Raw genomic sequence first — 18647 nt, 5'->3', positions numbered from 1 at the left:
TATTCAGAATTAAAAGGAAAGCAATTTTCTTAGCTGACGCAGTTTAAAAGTTCCTCCATTCAAATCTATTTCGCTCTCCTTTCTTTCCATCTTGCAGGGAAATAAAACATCTTATTTCACGAGAAAAATACTGGTTATCTTAGAATTCATGCGGTATGACGATATGGATGATGAAAGAAAATATTTTTACAGCTTAAATGCAAAGGTTTTTCAGATAAAACATAATTAAGAAATTAATTTTATAATAATACCTATAGTGTATAACGCGAAGTGGCACGAAGGAAAGAATTGCAATAATATTTCTGCTCTTTACAGGAATAAGGGAAATTATGAAAATTTACCACGAGGGTTTTGCAAATTGCTCTCTTGGGGTGAAAATTAATTGTTGGACAAAATGTGAGATATGTTTGCTCGAAGTATGATTTTCATGGCTGCCAAACGAAATGCAAGGATCCCCGTGAAAACTCAATAAAGCGGAGCTTCGAGTCACAATGGAATAGATCCTTGGTACGTATTATGGGCTAGTTGTGGAGCTCGATTGGTAGAGGGTGCGTGGATTTGAAACGGTGATCCATGTGGCGAGTCAAACCACCAATTTCAATTGCGATTTACTATGAGCATTGCGTTGATGTTATACCACTATACGCCTTGGGCTATAAAGAAAATAAAAACGTTAACCTAGATGGTTTTCGTCGAAAATAAGGTAAGAAGCGATATAGCCCGGATTCTATGAATGAACAAATATCTACCAACAGAATCAACCCACTTCTATTCCATAGTCCGCTTAAAAAGTTAAATTATTTATTATTATTATTATTAAATCATCCGTCGCATACTCTTATTTACATTTCAGTTTCCAATTATACTTTTACGTTGAAAATCTTGCAGTTAACAAGTTTTAATTTTCTCTCTCGTTCTATTAGCCAAATGAAAAAAGTTAATATAAAAGGATCTGCCGGTTCATTGGTATGGAAGATTGGACGAAAAGTGTCCAAAGTGGTAATTAAAAGAATTCTGCAAATTTGATTTTGTAGCATTTAACGAGAGCCATTGGGGAGATATGACGAAACGAAGGGGGATATTTGGTACACGATGAGTTTAATGGTGTACAAGTTTGTTATGTATCGCTGAAAGGAAGGAAGTAAGAAAAGTAAAGGGATGGGAGGGAAGCAGAGCGAGAAACAATGCAAGTATCCAGTGGAGGACAGGGTTTGAGCACTTGGCACGTAGGACTCTCCCTGCAAGCCGCCGTCCAATTACCAACTAGGCGCGTATCTTCATGGGGGGTCTTACAAGCAATTGTTGTATTTCACCATTGTACCATGGCGTGATTGAACCTATTGTTTTTCTTCTTGTAATTATCAGAAGGAGAGTCTTCGAACGACCAGTTTGCTATGCACTTCACGCGTGCTGCTACCCACTTCGAAACTCGGTCGTTATGTTGTCATCGATACACCGCAAAGCTTCGTTGTACAATGCAGATTCTAGAATTTTTTCATATGGAAAACATAGCGACGTAAAAACTCGTACACGATATACTTTCGATGGTTTAACGAATATCGAATAATTAACTATACGAAGTTTCTATTTTACCTTCAAAATATATACTGAAATTACAATTAATGCATGAAATTGTAATGTAGCGGCATAAATAACATGGTATTATTAGTGAAACACGAAGGATAAAATGTGAATAATTAATATAAGTTAATTGCATGAAATGGAGAAATCGTAGCTATTATAGTGCATGGATGAATTGAAAATCAGGCGTAATAAAATCAATAACATTCTTGCTCTCATTAATATTGCTACATGCGGCGTTCGTAGTTGCAGTTTTATAACTGTGCTTCCGCTGATCGAATCAGAACGAATATTCAGGTACAGTAGGGACGTTGAAAATTTCCGAAAATATGTAGAACGTCAAACAAAGCATAAAGTTGCTGTCTGCTGCAGCCAGTAGCCCGTCGTCGTTTCAAAGGCTTGACGTTTTCAATATTTAAAACTCAAATTTAAATCGTTCCGATAGATCGACGTTTACGCTATGCACGTGCCGAACAAAGAATTGATCTCTTACGTCACAAAGTTCATTTAAATTGTTAATTGTAATATGCAACGTATCTTCGTGAATCTGCGATGCAAACATCACGCAATCACGTTACAATCTCTTGAAATAAATACCATTGGTCCATGCCACTTCCATCAGTTTTTTCTCTGTGCCGTTTGGCGTGTATATATATATACGAAACCATACTGCAGAAATCTGTACAAATGCAATAAAACTTCAATCAGCTTGTAATAAACAAACGAATAGACTGTCACATAGGAAGTTCGGATAAATTTTAGTTTTTCACGAATGAACAATAGCTATAAGTATATATATATATATATATATATATATATATATATATCGTTCGCAACCGTTTCGATCGAATATTGGATGTATTGAAAAAAAAATAATACTTATACGAGTCTGGAGAACACTGGATGAGAAAGGTACATAAAATAGTTTTAATAAGAGAGCACGTATGACACGGTTTCAACATAATCATTCGTAACAGAAATTTTTCGCGGTGCGACGCTTCTCGTATCAAATTTCCCTGTAGCCCGAGGCCCGATGGTGTATTATACGTCCACGTAGAATAAAGATCCTTTGACAAAATTCTCCCCCGGGATCCGATTTAGGGACGGCTATATGGCCACCAGGAAATGACTGAACCACGTTAGGATATTGGGTTATGTTAAAGGCGTCACATCCTCTAAGAAAGATGAGTGGGTGGTACAGACCAGGAACTGAAGATTCTCAACTAAGCATCAATATTTTACAAACTAGCTTACATCCCCTGCCAGCATACATTTTTACTGTATATCTTAATAACAAGAACAATACTTTACCATATCTCGTTTAACAACTTCAATCCAATGACCTTGGCATCACCATCTTAAAACTTTGACCAGTGTCTCGTCACAGCGAGGCAACTTAATTGAGCCACTCGCAGGTTCCTCCGGACTAATTTCAAAATAAGCCGAGAAGATTTCGTGTACCAGGGCGCAATATAGTAGTGTGTCGTGGTCCAGGACCAACGTCGTTACATTAAATCACGAGATGGGTGATAAAGTGGTTTGTGGTTTCGTTCCTGGAAAGGTATAGGAACGATGGGCTATTGGTCACAGTGGCGGCGCTTTATAGGGTGGTTCAGAGTATAACGATATCAATAGTCGAGGTCCGAAAATAGCCGGAATACGTCAGCTGGTGGAATACAGTGACGTACGACTAAGAGGGGGTGAAGGTAGAATCCACCGGGTCGTCTCGGTTGTAACCGATGAAGACATAAACCCATGTCCACGCGTAATTTAGAGTTCTTAACTCTCGGTAGGTGGTTGAATGCCACCTGGGGCTTGGGACACCTTATCGTATATACGGATCCGTTCTCCTTTCTCTCTCTCTCTCTCTCATCGACACTCATCCTGCGCGCGCGAGGAGTCCTTTCGCCTTCTCAATGGCCTTTTTCTGCTCACTGTCTTCACGCAATGGTCCTTCCTTCCTGGCTGCCCTCGTGCATTTCTCAACCCTCGGTTGCCTCGCTTTACAAGCTGCCGTGCGCATTTTGCGTTCCTTGTCGCTGGGATTGGACAGCTTTGCTCGGATTAGCCGCGAAGACACGTTACAAGAACCCGTCTTTCGTGCTAGGACAACGTTTGCTCGGTACACCTACCTACCTACCTAACTACCTACCAACAGCAAACCAACCAACGGTGCGTCACGTTCGCGATCCGGCACGCATAACACACCGAGCCCCATTACTTTCAATTTATGTTTCCTCCGATCCTTAAATCGGCAAACTTTCCAGGACCGCCCGTTGAGCCTTTGACCTGCACTCTCGAGGATCATTAAGATATGTATATATTTGCAAATAGATTTCTATTGAGTATAGCGTATCTGTACTTGAGGATGTTGAATCAGTTTAGCTGGCAAGAATATGTCCTCTACGCGAGTGAATGAGACAGTTTCGCTATTCTCTGTCATCCCTTAACCTTCAACCCTCGCAACTGTATGTCCTAAGAGAAAGCATTCTTTTTTAAATTTGATATTACAATAAGACAAACGCATTAAACAAGTAATCCACCGGTCAAATCCGAGTACAACGGATCCGTTTTGAAACCCTTGTTTCGGTATTAATCTGCAAACCACACGTAGAACAGCTGTATTTAAAGTACAAGCTGGTATAGACTTGGTAGATCTAGTTTTTAAAATGTTTGGAGTTTTACATCCGTAAAATTAAAATTCGTTTTAGCAGCAATTAATAAATTACTTTTTATATAATTTTGGTTGAGATGATGAGTTTTTGCTAAAACTATGGTATTTTTCGTTACCCCTGGTGGACAGAGTGAAAAGGATGACAAGATAGAATCGTTTGGTGTGTAAATGATACATCGAAGAGAGTTGCGTTGTTAGGTCACTGCGTGTCTACAATAGAGGCAGCTGATTGGCTCTAAGAGAGTAAAGATCGCGTTGAAGGGGGTATAGAGTCGAGTATATAGCCAACGATTCGACGATATGAGTGAGTGTAAAGGATAGGAAGAGAAACAGAGAGCGAGAGCGAGAGAGAGAGAGAGAGAGAGAGAGAGGAAAGTCCTTTGGTGGCTGGCGGGTCGAAGTGAGTTTGGAAAATGTATGCGCACACGGCCAGATTCACAAGAAGGGCTGTAAACCCCGCCTTGGGGCATGCTACGGAGGCCCCTTATCCCGCGCTAAATTTACCCCATAGCCCAGGGATGCCACCCCATCGCGTTTTGGCCATGTGTGGACGAGTTTCGTGCCCGCCAAGGCAGTCAGCCACGAGGCAGCAGCATATTGGCCTTGTTTGAAGAAGCGGAATTGCTGGTTGCTGCGTGCTCGCGCCCAATGCATCCCGTTTTCACTGCCTCGTTGCCCTTTGCCTCGCTCTCGCCGCCCGATCAATTCTTCCCGCTAGAAACACCAACAGCGAGAAACGCCCTTTTCGCCCAAGTCGCGTGGCCCATCTAATGACAAGTAACTCCTTCTCTCCTCCGAACCCCACGCCCTTGCTCACCACGTTCCTCGCCACAAGATACACCCAAATTTCTCCTCTGCAAGATAAATCGAAGTCCGATCAGACTGATATACTCTTGCTTCGTTATAACCATGTATATACATGATTCCAGTACTTTAATGAAATTATTCATATACTACCAGCACGCAGTGATAGTAAAGTGGAGAACGGTTGAATTTAGTAGGAGTAGCATAGCTGGTACCATGATACTCGGTGCAATTGGATGATTAGAAAAAGTGCTATTTGATTGATCAATCGTATTTTATTGTTTAAATAGCAGTTCCATAGCTATTATCCTATCGAAAATGGCCCATGTGTATAACTGCAGCATACTTCTTGGAATGAATTTATTCAAAATGATACAATTTACCGATAGATAGCATTAATAGTATTATATCTACCAGTAATTATTATTTTCAATATTATTGCGGTGGTACAATCATGGTTCCAATACAGAAATATTCCCAGATAAGAGAAATCAATTAAAAGGAAGGAAAATAAATAATCTAGCATAGTTGACGAAGAAGGAACAAGATACCAATCGCGAACAAGATGGATATTGTATACAGTGCAGGGATGAAGGTGCAGAGAGTCGTTTGCCGAAGCTGCGCACGGGCGTCGCGAACCTGGAATTTGCGTGGGGCTCCCCTACGCCCCCGCCGGCCACAGAGATTCTTCAGTAATTGAGGTCCAGCGGCGTGGCAGCAGTGCCCCCGACTCAGCTACGGCGGCCAGTGCTACTCCCTCCCCCCTCCCCCTCCCTTTTTATTCTGTCAGATCCGCTATCCATCCACTTAAAATCCGAAAAGTCTTCACGGACTCGAAACGCGATACATCCGCGCGAATTCCCATGTTACGCGTGCACGTTTCTCTCTTCCCCTTTTCGTACAGATTTTTTTCTCGCTTTTGTTTCATGCGAAATGCCGAGTAGCGTACGTACCGCCCACGCACTGGGGGCAAAAGAAGAATTAAGGAGCGGAGGATGCAAAAGAAACGGGGCACGGGTCTGTGGCGAGAACGCACGCGTGTATATATATATATATATATATATATATGTATGCAGGGGTTTTCAACGTGGCCGCATTGCACTTAACGCTGCAGTACGAGAACGGGGCACACGCATATACGAGGCTAACTTTTGCCGGCTCGCAGATTAAACTCACGCACAGTCCGGCCCGAGGGCGGCGTGCCGTTCCATTACGTTCCGTGCCGTGCCGTGTCCTGCCGTTTCTCTTCCTCTCCCCCCCCCCCCCACTCCCTCTTTTTCTCCCCAACTTCTGCCTCTTCCGTCTCTCCTGTTGCTACACCGTGCCAACCTGACTAATGAGAGAGGCGAGCGGCCAGGATCATCCAGGATCCCCCTCGTGTCTAGCCCTGCAAGAAAATTCTCGAAATTCTGTAGCAATTCCTCTCAGCTGATTTTCCGTCAAATTGTGGTCTAGGAACTCTATTTTGCTACTGACAATAATCCCATACATTCCAATGTTATTGTATCATGCCTAGAACCTAATTGCATAAATTTATATGAGCTCCAGTTCTTTCGTCATTTTCAATTTCAAATGGAAATACAGGCATACCAGAATCGGTTTTGATCAAGCATGCCAGGTTATCCGACTGAATGTTTTCTAGTAGCGGTTCTAGAGTTTTAACTATACAAACGAGTTGTAAGCCGATTTTAAAATGCTACTGGATCGTTCTTTGCTGGGGGCGACAATGCTGAATCGCTGTGATGCATGGAAGCTGCGGTATGGTGTAACCTGGCGGACTGTGTTATTAGTATCCTTGCGTTAACTCGTAAAAAGTCATGGGAGAGCAGAGAAGTAGGTACGAGTTTCCACGTTCCACTTTATCTATTATAAGAACCTGACCTGAAATGCGGATAATTTAATGATGTCACGATGGTTAATTTGAAAAAATTTATGTTAACTAAATTTGATAAATCAATATGAAATAAAAGTGTGAGCGATGGATTAAAATATTGATATGTATAGAACAAACGAAGGAATATTTAATAACGATATTAAGCTCGTACAGCGAATATCTGCACGTATGGTAAAAGGAAATCTTGAAAAAAATCTACTGATATTATGTTTCTATTGAAAAACGTATTTTAACAAATCCCTTCTGTTCTCATATATCGCGCGCGGGACTTCAAAGATAACGGAAACCCCTGTTCGGATTCAAAGTAGCGAGAAATCACATTTTAAGGCGAGCTCACCAATTCCAGACGTTAGATGCGCCAACAATTTGCATGTTATTACCGGAAGGCGTTTGTACTTGGCGGTATTTTACATACCAACCGAGACTTGTTTATTGTAATTACGAAAGTTTTGGCTTCCATCTCTTAGCTGAATTCTTTGTCAATGTTCGTCCGTCGTCCCTCCCATAAGACAGACTGAATAAGGAAGCAGGGAGAAGAATGAGGTTAAAGCAGTAACCATACAGATCCACTCTTTAATTGTGTCAAAGCTCGCTGGAATGTTTTCCAACATTCTCCAAAATGTTCTTTCACCGAAACTTCTCGAATTCTTACCCTGTTAGTTTAGCTGCTTATAAAAAATGTCTTGGGATAAACAACGATCGTGCAACCGATCCTGGATCGAGCATCGAAGATTCCTGATTGTAATGGTGGTAACCTGTTTTCTTATTGAAGAAGAAAAACGAGGAGAAAAAAGCAAAGGTTAGTCACGCATCGAGAAAGACTGGTGATCGATAACAATGAACGATAAAAATGCAGTTGAAGGTATCTGTGGGTGTAATCCCTGTCCCATTTGGACGAGCGCGTGTAAACTGGAGGAAAAAATGAGCATGAAAGGACTAAATTTGCCACGCGCTTAAGTCAACAAGGTTCCTCCGCGCAGGACGAGGCCGAAATTCAATGGGTTTTCGAGTTGGCGCAATGAGTTTTGGGGATAAAGCAGAAGAGTAGAAAAAAGAAAAGATGAAGAAGGCGGAGGACGAGAAGAAGAAAAGAGAAAATCAGGTCGATACTGGGGGCTATGCAGGAAAAGGAAAAGGCCATAGCACCTGATAGCCCCGAGGGCTTCTTTCTTGAGTGAAGGGATATTCCGAGCGAGCACTCTCTGCATTTGTGGTCCTCCGGATCAATAGGGATCAGTATCGATCTTACGGAAATCCTTTTACCGTGTAACAGGGATCATCGGGGATACGTTGATCGTCGAAGCCTGTAACTCTAATAAAATGGACAGGTACGAACAATCGGAGGACCCGTAACTTCACCTCTCCGAGAGATGAAAAAGGTTTTCCGAAGACTGATCAATTTACTGTTTATTTATGACGGAGGTATTAAAGATATTGGCGAATGACATGTTTCAGAAAACATCGGTTAAGTCTGCAATGCCAGATTCGACGCAGCACAGTAATTCTCTGGGATGATTGGATGATTCTGGTAGATGAATGGAGAATTGCAAGGAAGGGATGAAAAATAATTAAAATATATCAATAAGAGAAGAGGGATTTCGAGAAACGTTGATCAGTCTATTCTTAATTTATATGATCGACTACAGCATTACAGACATTAGCAACTAACACATGTTTCAGAGAACATTCGTTGGACCTGCAATGTATGATATGACGTAGCACTGTAATGCTATGGAATGATTGGAGGATGTTGGTGGTTGGAGGGGGAATTGAAGGGAGGGGGGTTGAAGATCGAAGGGGATAGACAGGTAAGATAAGAGGTGGCAAGGGGTAAACTACACATATAGATGCGTGGTGGGATTGATGAGTGTGTCTGTTGCTTGTTGCGATGCGGAAAGCACTTAGACGCGGTGCCAAAGTTAGGTCATCGCTTCGGATTATTAGATAATTGGGGTAAGATGGTCTCTGTGGCCATCTCGATGATGGAGGGGTCGCGGTATATAACCGACTACCTACCGATAGATAAACACATGGGCAGATTACACGACGCTTACGGCTCTTGCATAGATATATGCAATTTAACTAGTAATTTCCAACTTACATCGGCTTAACTTTGGGAGTAATAATGTGGTAGTTAAATTGCATCACACGAGCGAGTTAGAGCGTTATAGCGTGACGTGCTTTGCAACAAAATAGATTACAGTGGATTTCTTGGCGAGCAACTTATCTAATAAAGAAACCAAGAAATCCGAAATGCAATTAATAATTTCATTAATGGTGTCAATTAGATTGTTTTCTTTGAAAAGCAATAAAATGCCTTATTAAGAATAAAAGAGTCTAAACAATAAAATCAAAATTTAATTGGCTCAAGCAATTAAGCTTTGTAGACCAATTTAGATGCAGATTGTAATAAGAGACGAAATGATGATTCACAAGTTAATCGAATGTTACTTTTAAAAGATGTTGTCTACATTATTAGACTATTTTATTTATTTTTGCTTTTGCTGTATATACATTGTAACTTTTACATAGTATATAGTTTACTTTTCGTATTTTGTGTAAATTATTATCGAGTCTCTTGATCACTTGTCAGTTTAAACTTTGCTGTTTTCTACGATAAATTTATAATGGTACGCTACGCTACTGTATACAATGGGGATGTTAGAGTAACACAAGTATAATCCATTGGCAAGAATACCGACTTGCTTTCCTTCTTCGTTGACAAGTGGGCCTCCGAAATCACCCTAAAATCAAATCATCGCAATTAATTTTGAGTTTGAAGCAATCTTAAGAATACTGGAATAATTAAAACAATACGCTACTTACGTAGCAAGGACCTTTGCCCTTTTGTTTTGCGGTACAGATGTGGCTGTTATTTACTTTTGAATAGACAGATTTACAATCTTTTTCAGTGCTAGTGACGAGGTTTACCAGTTTCATGTGATAGACATGGGTAGCGTCCTTTGATTCGGTAAAGCAATGTTTGTAACTTATTAATTATTGTTATACAAGAAACAATGAAATATAATAAGATTTATGAATATTAATAAAAAATTAAGAATTGATACTCACAAAGGATCTTCCCCATCCGGCTAATATGACATTGTAAACCTCGTTCGCAGACTTTTCGCTAACAAGTTCAACAGGTTGCACCTTGTCATTAAATACAATGTCCTTGTTTACTTTGAGAACAGCGACATCATTGGCATATGAGTTCGTGTCAAATTCAGGATGCCTTACGTACGATTCGATGTTATATTCAACGCCAATTTCATCCATACGTCTTACTCCAACGTGAACGGTGAGGTTTGAGGGTAAAGCACTGCAATTTAAAGCAACAATTAATGTTTTACCGTTCTCATTTACATTATACTTTTGATAAATCCTGATTGTAGAAAATGAACCATTCTTTTGCTTAGCTGTTCAATAATATATATTTTATTCATTTACTACTATAAAATCTTGATAGAATTTGACTTACCTTACGATGCATTCAGCTGACGTAAGAATATAACGTTTGTTAAGGATGCTACCAGTACACCAAGGTTGTCCATTAAGTCTCAGAGAAGCTACATATAAATATTTACCATCCGGTACGTTCTGACCACCGACTATACGGCTGGATGGTAGACCTTCAAATATTATGAATTTCTGTTTTAGTTTTAAAAAATGCTACTAAATGATATTGATGAAATACTAGTAACAAGGATATTTTTAGCTCCGAATTAATATTGATTTACTTTATTTATGTGGTATAAGGAGTTTAGGTACACACCGTAAGCGCAAAGCGCTAATCTTGCGAAGAATAGAGCTGTTAATACTTGCATGATGTTGGAAGATTGTCAACTAAAACCTGTGGATACTTCATGCTCTATTTATACCTAAAATATCTAAATCTGAGGTATTATCAATAAATATCAACAACTACGTACTTTAATATCAATCCTTTTTCAGTACCGCAATGACTAGTGTGGAATCTTATCTTTCATTTTCATTAAAACTTGGATTCAATATAGAATGACATTCAAAATCTAATATCTATTTCTCTGTATTTGGCGATTGGATCTCGGTAATAATAATTAATTATATATTTATTTTTTATTTACTTCACAAAAGAATTCGATAGCAATCATTGATGTACATATGTAAAGATCATTGTTTTTTTCTTTCCTAATATAATTTCTCATAAGAGGATAAAGAATGTTTTATTAACAATTCTTTTGACTAATTTAGGCCTAAATATTTCATTGAAAGTGAAACCTTATTATTTGATTGATTACTAATTTTCTTACTTATTTAGTTGAAACTTGACCTATAGAGTAAAGAGAAAAGAATAAAGATGCTATTTATAGCAGGGTTATAATTGTAATCAAAAAGACCAATGAATAACATTTCATATTTAAAAAGTAACAAATAAATAAATAAAACTCATCGATCACAACCTAATGTAACTATATTAGTCTTATCATGTTTATATTGGTTAACTGATACAAATTCGTTCTAATCACTAGAATTTATGTTCGCTATACTTAAAAAGGGTAGAGACTGCTTGATACATTATAAAGAATTTCTTGAAACACCTTAGTCGTGATTTCCAACAAATGTCATGCTTAATTCTTGATTAAATATCAGAAACTCTTAAAATCTCAAAAATTGTTCATCATACGGTACACTCAATTAATAATTTGGTGTTATTTGTATACTTTTTTTTCTAGAAATTATGTTATTTATTATAGGAGTACATTTCAAAGAGAGAAACTACTAGAAGTGACAGAGAAGCTACGCCACTAGCATTACGCTCTCTCTCTCCCTATATATTTCTCTCTCTGTCTATACGGACAATCATGCGCTTAGCTCCCACTACGGGGATTCAAGTGGGGGCCTCCACCTCTTGATACGAATTATCTGACTGACCCTGTATAGTATATAATTGTCATGTAGTCTTTTTGAACTAAACCCATACCGATTTGGAATTTCAAATTGAAATGTCTTATAAACAATTGGATGAAATAATAAATTTATGTGGTTTTTTGAAAAGTTCTCGAAATCAGCTCCTAAGATATGAAAGAAAAGTAGTTAATTGTATTTAAAAAATTTCTTTTGATCTTTAAACGATCTTCGTTAGATCTTCCAAGGTAAATTGAATACCTTCATAATAAAGATTGTTATAAACCAAGAACCACGTTTTTTACTCTTTCTTAAATATGCACATTTTTTTTTAAAGAACAGGGGGTGGAGAAAACATTTAGAAATCCTATTTAAAAAATAGTGGTCTGTTAACTTCAAGGCAACAATTTTTGGAAAACTACTTTTCTGTTTCCTCCGAGACAGTTTTATACCGACCGTTTCATTAATACTGTCAAATCCATTTATGTGCAAGCTTAAATTGTTTAAGAAGAACAAAATAAGCTACCGATCAAAACATGACTCCAGTCATTATGCTCTGTAGATGAATTTGGATACAAATGGTAACGGAAGATAAAATGAAGGTATACAGAGTAATTTTACATTACTTTTAATGGATATTGTTTACACTATTACATCTTTATATTGATTGCTTTAGCATATATACTGTAACTTTTACATGGTATAAAATTTTATTTTACGTGATGCTTTATCGAAACTCTTGATTAATTATCAACTTACACTTTGCTGTTTTCCTTGATAAATTGATAATAGTACGGTATGCTGCTGAATGCAAGAGGGTAATCAGCGTAACATACGTAAAATCCATTGCTGAGTATACCGACTTGTTTTCCTTCTTCATTAACGAGTGGTCCACCAAAATCACCCTAAAATCAAGTCAATCGCAATTAATTTTATATTTGAAGCTGTCATAAAAATATTCGAATAATTAAAAAGTTACGCTATACTTACAAAGCAAGGACCATGTCTCCTTTGTTTTGAGGTACATATGTGGGTGCTATTCTCTTCAGGATAGATAGTTTTGCATTCTTTTTCAGTGGTAGTGACGTAGTCCATTACTTTCATGTGATTGTAATTTCTACCATCGTCCTTTGATTCGTAAAAACAATATTTTTAAGTTACTAACAATTGTTATACCAGAAACAATGAAATATAACAAAATTTGAGATAATTATTAAAAATTAAGTTTCGATACTCACAAGAGTTCTTCCCCATCCGGCTAAAACGACATTGTAAACCTCATTCTTGGGCTTTTCGCTAACAAGTTGAACAGGTTGCACCTTGTCATTAAATACAATATCATGTTCTACTCTGAGAACTGCAACATCATTGACATAATTAAACGCTTCAAATTTAGGATGCCTGATAAACGATACTACTCTGTATTGAGCACCAGCTTCCTCAATACGTCTAACGCCAACGTGGGCGGTGAGCCCTGGGTATGGGGTACTGCGATTTAAAATCAACAATTAATATTACCTCTGGCACATATATAATACTTTTAAAAATCGCGATGATGAAAAAATAACTAGTTAGTTTCCTAGGTAATCAATAGTAAATCTTTCATTCGTTGACTACTACAAAACCTGATTAAAAATTTGTACTTACTTTACGGTACATAAAGCAGATGTAAGAATGTAACGTTTGTTGAGAATGGTACCAGTACATATGTGTTTTCCATTGTATCTCAGGGAAACCATATATAGATATTTACCATCTGGTGCATCTTCACCACCGACTGAACGTTTGGATGGTAGACCTTTAAAAATATTTAATTTTCAATGTCTTTTTTCCGAATAAAATTACCTTTAAATGATCGTGTTAAATGACTAGTAGCAAAGATATTTGTAGTAATAGGTTAATATAAATGTAATTAATTTATTTTTAATATAATATAGGAAGTTTTTGTACTCACCGTAAGCGCAAAGCGCTAATCCTGCGAAGAGTAGAGTTGTTAATACTTGCATGGTGATGGAATAAGATTGTTAACTGATGCCTCTCTGGATAATTCAAACTCTATTTATATTGGAAACTGAAGTATTATCAATAAATATCAACAACGGATTACTTTAATATCAATAATTTTTTAAATGTCTACATATATAGATCAATGAGGAATTTTATCTCGCGCGATTCAATTAGACTTCCATTTAATACAGTACAGAATTCCAGATCTAATATCTATTTGTTGCTATAGCATCCCGCTTTAGAATCGGTAAAAATATTTAACTATATATAAATTCTCGATAGCAATCATTGAAGCGCACAAAGATCATTATTTTTTCTTTTGATAATAATTCTTCATAAGAGGATAAAAGACTCTGTCCTATTAATATTTTTCTAAGTAAATAAAGTGTAAAAACATTTCATGGAACGTGAAATCTTTTTGCTTGATTAGTTATGAATTTTCTTATGTATTTAGTCGAATATTGTAAAAAAGATGAAAATTTGTAGATTACAGAATCATTTCAAATAAAGTTATTTATATTATACCAGAAAAAATAGATTGGCTTATAGAAAAAGGAGGCAAATATTTTCTACATGAGGACTAATTGTAATAAAAAATCTAATGAATGAAATTCAGGCATTAAGTGACAAATTAATTAGTAAATCTCATCGATCTAAACCTAAATTAATTATATTTATAGTCTTATTAATTTCATCATGGATATATATATAACTGATACAAACTCTTTATAATCACTGACGTTTACGCTGGTTATAATTTAAAAGGACAAAAAGACTGCTTAATTTATTCTAAAGAATTTCTTTTCTCCAAATGCCTTAGTCGTTGCATTGAGCAGACCTTTCGTTCAATTCCTGATAATAATTCAGAATTTAAAAAAATTTTTAAATTGTTTCCATAAGATAAAGTCATTATAATTGTAACTATATTTATAATAAAATCTCCATTCAATTCTTTTCGTTACATAAATCGTTCATAATAATTATAATCTGCAATTTTTGTTTTATTGCATTTTTTTATTTTCTTGTTATAAAAACTAGATCTGTTATATTTTATTATTAAGCTTAAATTTATTCAGCAATAAGATATTTGCTTATTACTTCGTATAAGGAATAAAGTATTAATACAAAAAAAATGCATAGAAAACTAATACTACTGAAAAATAGAATCGAATTCTTGAATAGATAATATCTGAATGTTATCTTATCTATAAGATCTTAGATATAAAAAGTAAAAATTACAATAATAATACATGTTTCACTCTTGTTGTCTTGAAACACTTCAAACTTTTACAGCAGATCAATTATTTAATGACTCAACCGTTGATTATTATTATGAATACAAAATACACTTCGCATGTATTTTCTATGTTACGTATTAAATTTTATGAAAAGATCTATATTATAAAAATGTAAAATAAAATATACGAATGCTTACACGTTTCAAAACAAATTAAAATTAGATTTCATACACACCCTTATCTAAAATTTTGTATAGACTGTACGGTAATTAAAACTACAAACTATATTTGATTTACGACATTAATTTCAAATGACAATTCTTATGAAGTTTTGACCGACAAAGTTGCTGCTGTAATATCTCGTCGCTTATTGTTGTTTTGTTTCTACGTCTCCTTGATATATCAAGCCACTATCGTGTCTCTGATATTTGGGACATTACTGTACGGATAGCATTAAAGTAGTCGAAATGCATGACTATATATACATTACAAAAGCTGAAGGTGTTTAGATTAGAAAGGGGTAGGCCCATTGAGAGCGATTTGACACAAATCGAGGCGTCTCTCCTTATAATTGTGCATCGAACGCGACTGGTTTGCATGAGGAATCTTGCTTTTCTTATTTTTCTCGCTTGCTTTTCTCTCGGGGCAATTCACGAAGTTCCGCGGATCCCTTGAGGATCACATCAGGTTGTTCCTGCGCGCTAATATAATACCGGCGCTTCCTCCTCTCGATCGAGTCACGATTTAGCACAGGCGTGGTGCGGTACTTTCCACCAAGAAGATGGACGGTTTAACCTCACCCGTAGCTTAACGTTTCTCCGTTCAGCGGCAATCCTACAATGGCCGACTTAAAATCCGTCATTTCCCTCGCTACTTTTCTTTCTCATCTCCTTGCTTTTTAAAAAATTCCATTAACGTACCTGTATTCAATATGAAAAGTTTACGTAAAACTCGCTGCTATGATATATATATATATATATATATACTATAATGAAGTGATGTGTTCATTTGAAATTATTCAGTTCTATACAATCTATCGTCCATTGATTTTAGAAATAAGTATCATTTAATTTCATTGTAATACTTAACCTAATTAATCCAATGAAGCAAGTAAGGGTGGTTTTCGTGCAACGTGGGTAATGAATTATTACTCTCTTTTAAGGATCGAGGTTCAGTCACAGCTCTGTCAGTTTTTTGAGTTTCCCTGGAATATCGAAGAGAGCATCGACCTGTCGACGTAACTCTCCACGACAAAAAAAGGTTCATCGAACGAGGGTAGCTTTGGATGACGAAAAGGTAGATACGAAGTAAAAATGGACAGGAAGTACGAACTATTAACAGAAGGAAGAAGGACGGTATTAAAAAGGGTAAGAATATAAAAAAAAAGAAGGAAAAGGAAAGTCGATATGAAGTCAAAGAAAGGACAGAAAGACACGGATGAATAAAGGGAAGTGGAGGGAGTAGCAGGAAGTAGAGCGGCGTGAAAACCTGTCGAAATCTCTCGGGGAAAACAGAAGCTGAGTCTTGGTTTAGGAAGATTCCGCTATCCCCTTTTTGCTCCCACTTGATTTCAGAATCCCTCGAGTTCCTGTGCACGCTAGCTTGAAACCCTTACAAGGTGCTTGCTTGCTCGCTCGCTTGAAGGAACGCGAATATTGAGAGGTGGGGGTGAAGGGATGAGACGAGACGAGTATGGAAGGAGCTGCTACGTGGCGTAAGGCAGTAGCTGTGTTTTCAGGGTAGAGCAGGAAGGAAAGAGTGGAAAAATGGAGAGTTTGATAGAGATAAAGGGTCGTAAGGGATAGGGATGAAGAGAGGGGGTGGCAGAGGCAAAGAGAGAGGGATAGGGAGGATATTGGAATGGCAGGGAACTGGAGGAGATGCAGGGTCAACCATAAATACAGAGTAAGGGTAGTAATGGTTGGTATGGCGGGTGGCAAAAGAGAGGGGGGAGCAGCTATCTGCCATGCGCATACTCACCGCCATCTCTCTCTCGTACCGCGCACAAATTCTCCACCCCCGTTCTCTCTTCTTCTTCCTCTCTCTCTCTCCTCTCCGCGCGTACATCTCTCACCCTAGCTCGCTCCCTTTCCCTCCCTCCCTCTCTCCCTCTCCCACTCCTCCCTAGTTTACCGTGACGTATCGTCGTCGTCAGTGCTGCCGTCGGGTACGACGCGCGTCGCGTTTCGCATTTGCGACACATGGAGATGGGAGCTAAGGGAAAGGTAGGTCTGAAGGGAGAGAGGCAGAGAGTGGTAAGAGGGTATGCGAGGGAGGAAGAGAGAGAGAGAGAGAGAGAGAGAGGGGGAGAGAGGACGATGAAACGGAGCGATGGCCGGGAAGCGGTACGTAGCGTAGTTCGATCTCTCCGAGAGAACTACAGTAATATCGTTGGCTTCGCCAGTGCACTGGCAAAACTGCACTGACTTATAGGACAGAGCGAGATGAAAACGCGTCTCGCACGGTGCGAAGAATGCAGCGTTGTTGATCGAGGTAAGATGTTGCAAGGAGAAAGGTCAAATATTATGATTAGACGAATAAGTTGGAGGCTATGAGAAATTTCGAATGAATCTACGTAGGGAGGACTTAGAGAGGAGGGGGGGGGGGGGGAAGAGAAAGAAAAGAGAGTTACGCATGCAGCGTCTACTTTGTGTGTGCGCGTGTCGTCGGTCGTTTTCTCGGCGCAGAGCAGCTTGACTGGAGGCGGGTACCACACCCCCGGGCAGCGGGGATGGATGTTCGGAAGGGAGACAGGGGCAAAGGGGTGAAGGGGTGCGAGGGCGCCACGGCGCCACTCGCCTCGAGCACAGTGCGGCGTCGCGACGCGCCACGTGCGGTGTATAGCCCGTGTGAGAAAGCCGGTAGCAAACTCGCGTTTCGCTTACCTGCTCGCTCGATTCTTTCCTCTCTTGTCTAATTCGTTCGTTCGCTCGCTCCTTCGTCGTCATTTCCCGCTGCTTCGTCGCTCGCTCTCCTTCCTATTCCCACCTCTTCTCAACCATGCACTCCTCCCCCCTTTCCTCCTTTAACCTCCCCCCGCTCTTCTAAGGTCTACCGTTTCTTCCGCATTTCATCCATCAACGCTTTGGTCATTATAGCAGTCGCGTGTCCGCTCGCGGACATCGCTGGAATAACTCGCCCAATTTGTCGAGAGAAGCTTTGGGAGACAGGACTCTGCGGTAAATAAAGACGGACGGAGAGAGAGAGAGGGGGGCATGAAGGAGGTGGATGTAGGTATAAGGAAGGGGTAGAGGGAGAGAAAAGTCGCGCGAGGAGGGGAAGAAGGTTCGGGTCCGTTAGCGTCGAGCAGACGGAGAAAGAGATACGCATTGACAGGGACAGGGGTGGGGACGACATACACCGGTCGCCAGGATTAGCTTCGGTTAATCCATTCAAGGATTAGGTTACAAGGACGCGATACTCGCGTGTGTGCTCGCGTATATCCTCGCGAAAATTAAAAACATCCAACAAGCGGAAGCACGTTAGAGAAAGGCAACAGCGAGATATCTCTGTGCTGTACCGACGATTTCCTTTCCGGAATGTTTCTTCCGTGACCGACGAC

The 18647-nt window shown here is 38.9% G+C and overlaps 2 protein-coding genes across 2 annotated transcripts; both read right to left on the bottom strand.

Moving 5' to 3' along the window:
* Nucleotides 1–9400: 9400 nt before the first annotated feature.
* LOC136780518 (chymotrypsin-1-like) lies at nucleotides 9401–10784 on the bottom strand. The gene is made up of 5 exons (XM_066738932.1): nucleotides 10729–10784; nucleotides 10435–10585; nucleotides 10026–10275; nucleotides 9780–9914; nucleotides 9401–9697 (listed from the first exon to the last, which is right to left on the bottom strand). Exons 1-5 carry the CDS (start codon nucleotides 10778–10780, stop codon nucleotides 9548–9550), a joined length of 738 nt encoding a protein of 245 aa, XP_066595029.1. The 5' UTR covers nucleotides 10781–10784; the 3' UTR covers nucleotides 9401–9547.
* Nucleotides 10785–12452: 1668 nt separating this feature from the next.
* On the bottom strand, nucleotides 12453–13913 carry LOC136780527 (chymotrypsin-1-like). Its single transcript, XM_066738949.1, has 5 exons — nucleotides 13795–13913; nucleotides 13488–13638; nucleotides 13079–13328; nucleotides 12831–12968; nucleotides 12453–12745 (listed from the first exon to the last, which is right to left on the bottom strand). The coding sequence occupies exons 1-5, from the start codon at nucleotides 13844–13846 to the stop codon at nucleotides 12596–12598; spliced, it is 741 nt and encodes a 246-aa protein (XP_066595046.1). The 5' UTR covers nucleotides 13847–13913; the 3' UTR covers nucleotides 12453–12595.
* Between the last annotated feature and the right edge of the window lie 4734 nt (nucleotides 13914–18647).

The sequence above is a fragment of the Prorops nasuta genome, unplaced genomic scaffold (genome assembly GCF_024137725.1).
Source record: "Prorops nasuta isolate Cenicafe-Biocafe unplaced genomic scaffold, Cenicafe_Pnas_1.2 PNAS00019, whole genome shotgun sequence".
NCBI classification, from domain to species: Eukaryota; Metazoa; Arthropoda; class Insecta; order Hymenoptera; family Bethylidae; genus Prorops; species Prorops nasuta.
Note: the sequence above shows the minus strand (reverse complement) of the source record. Positions and strands in the feature narration are given on the sequence as shown.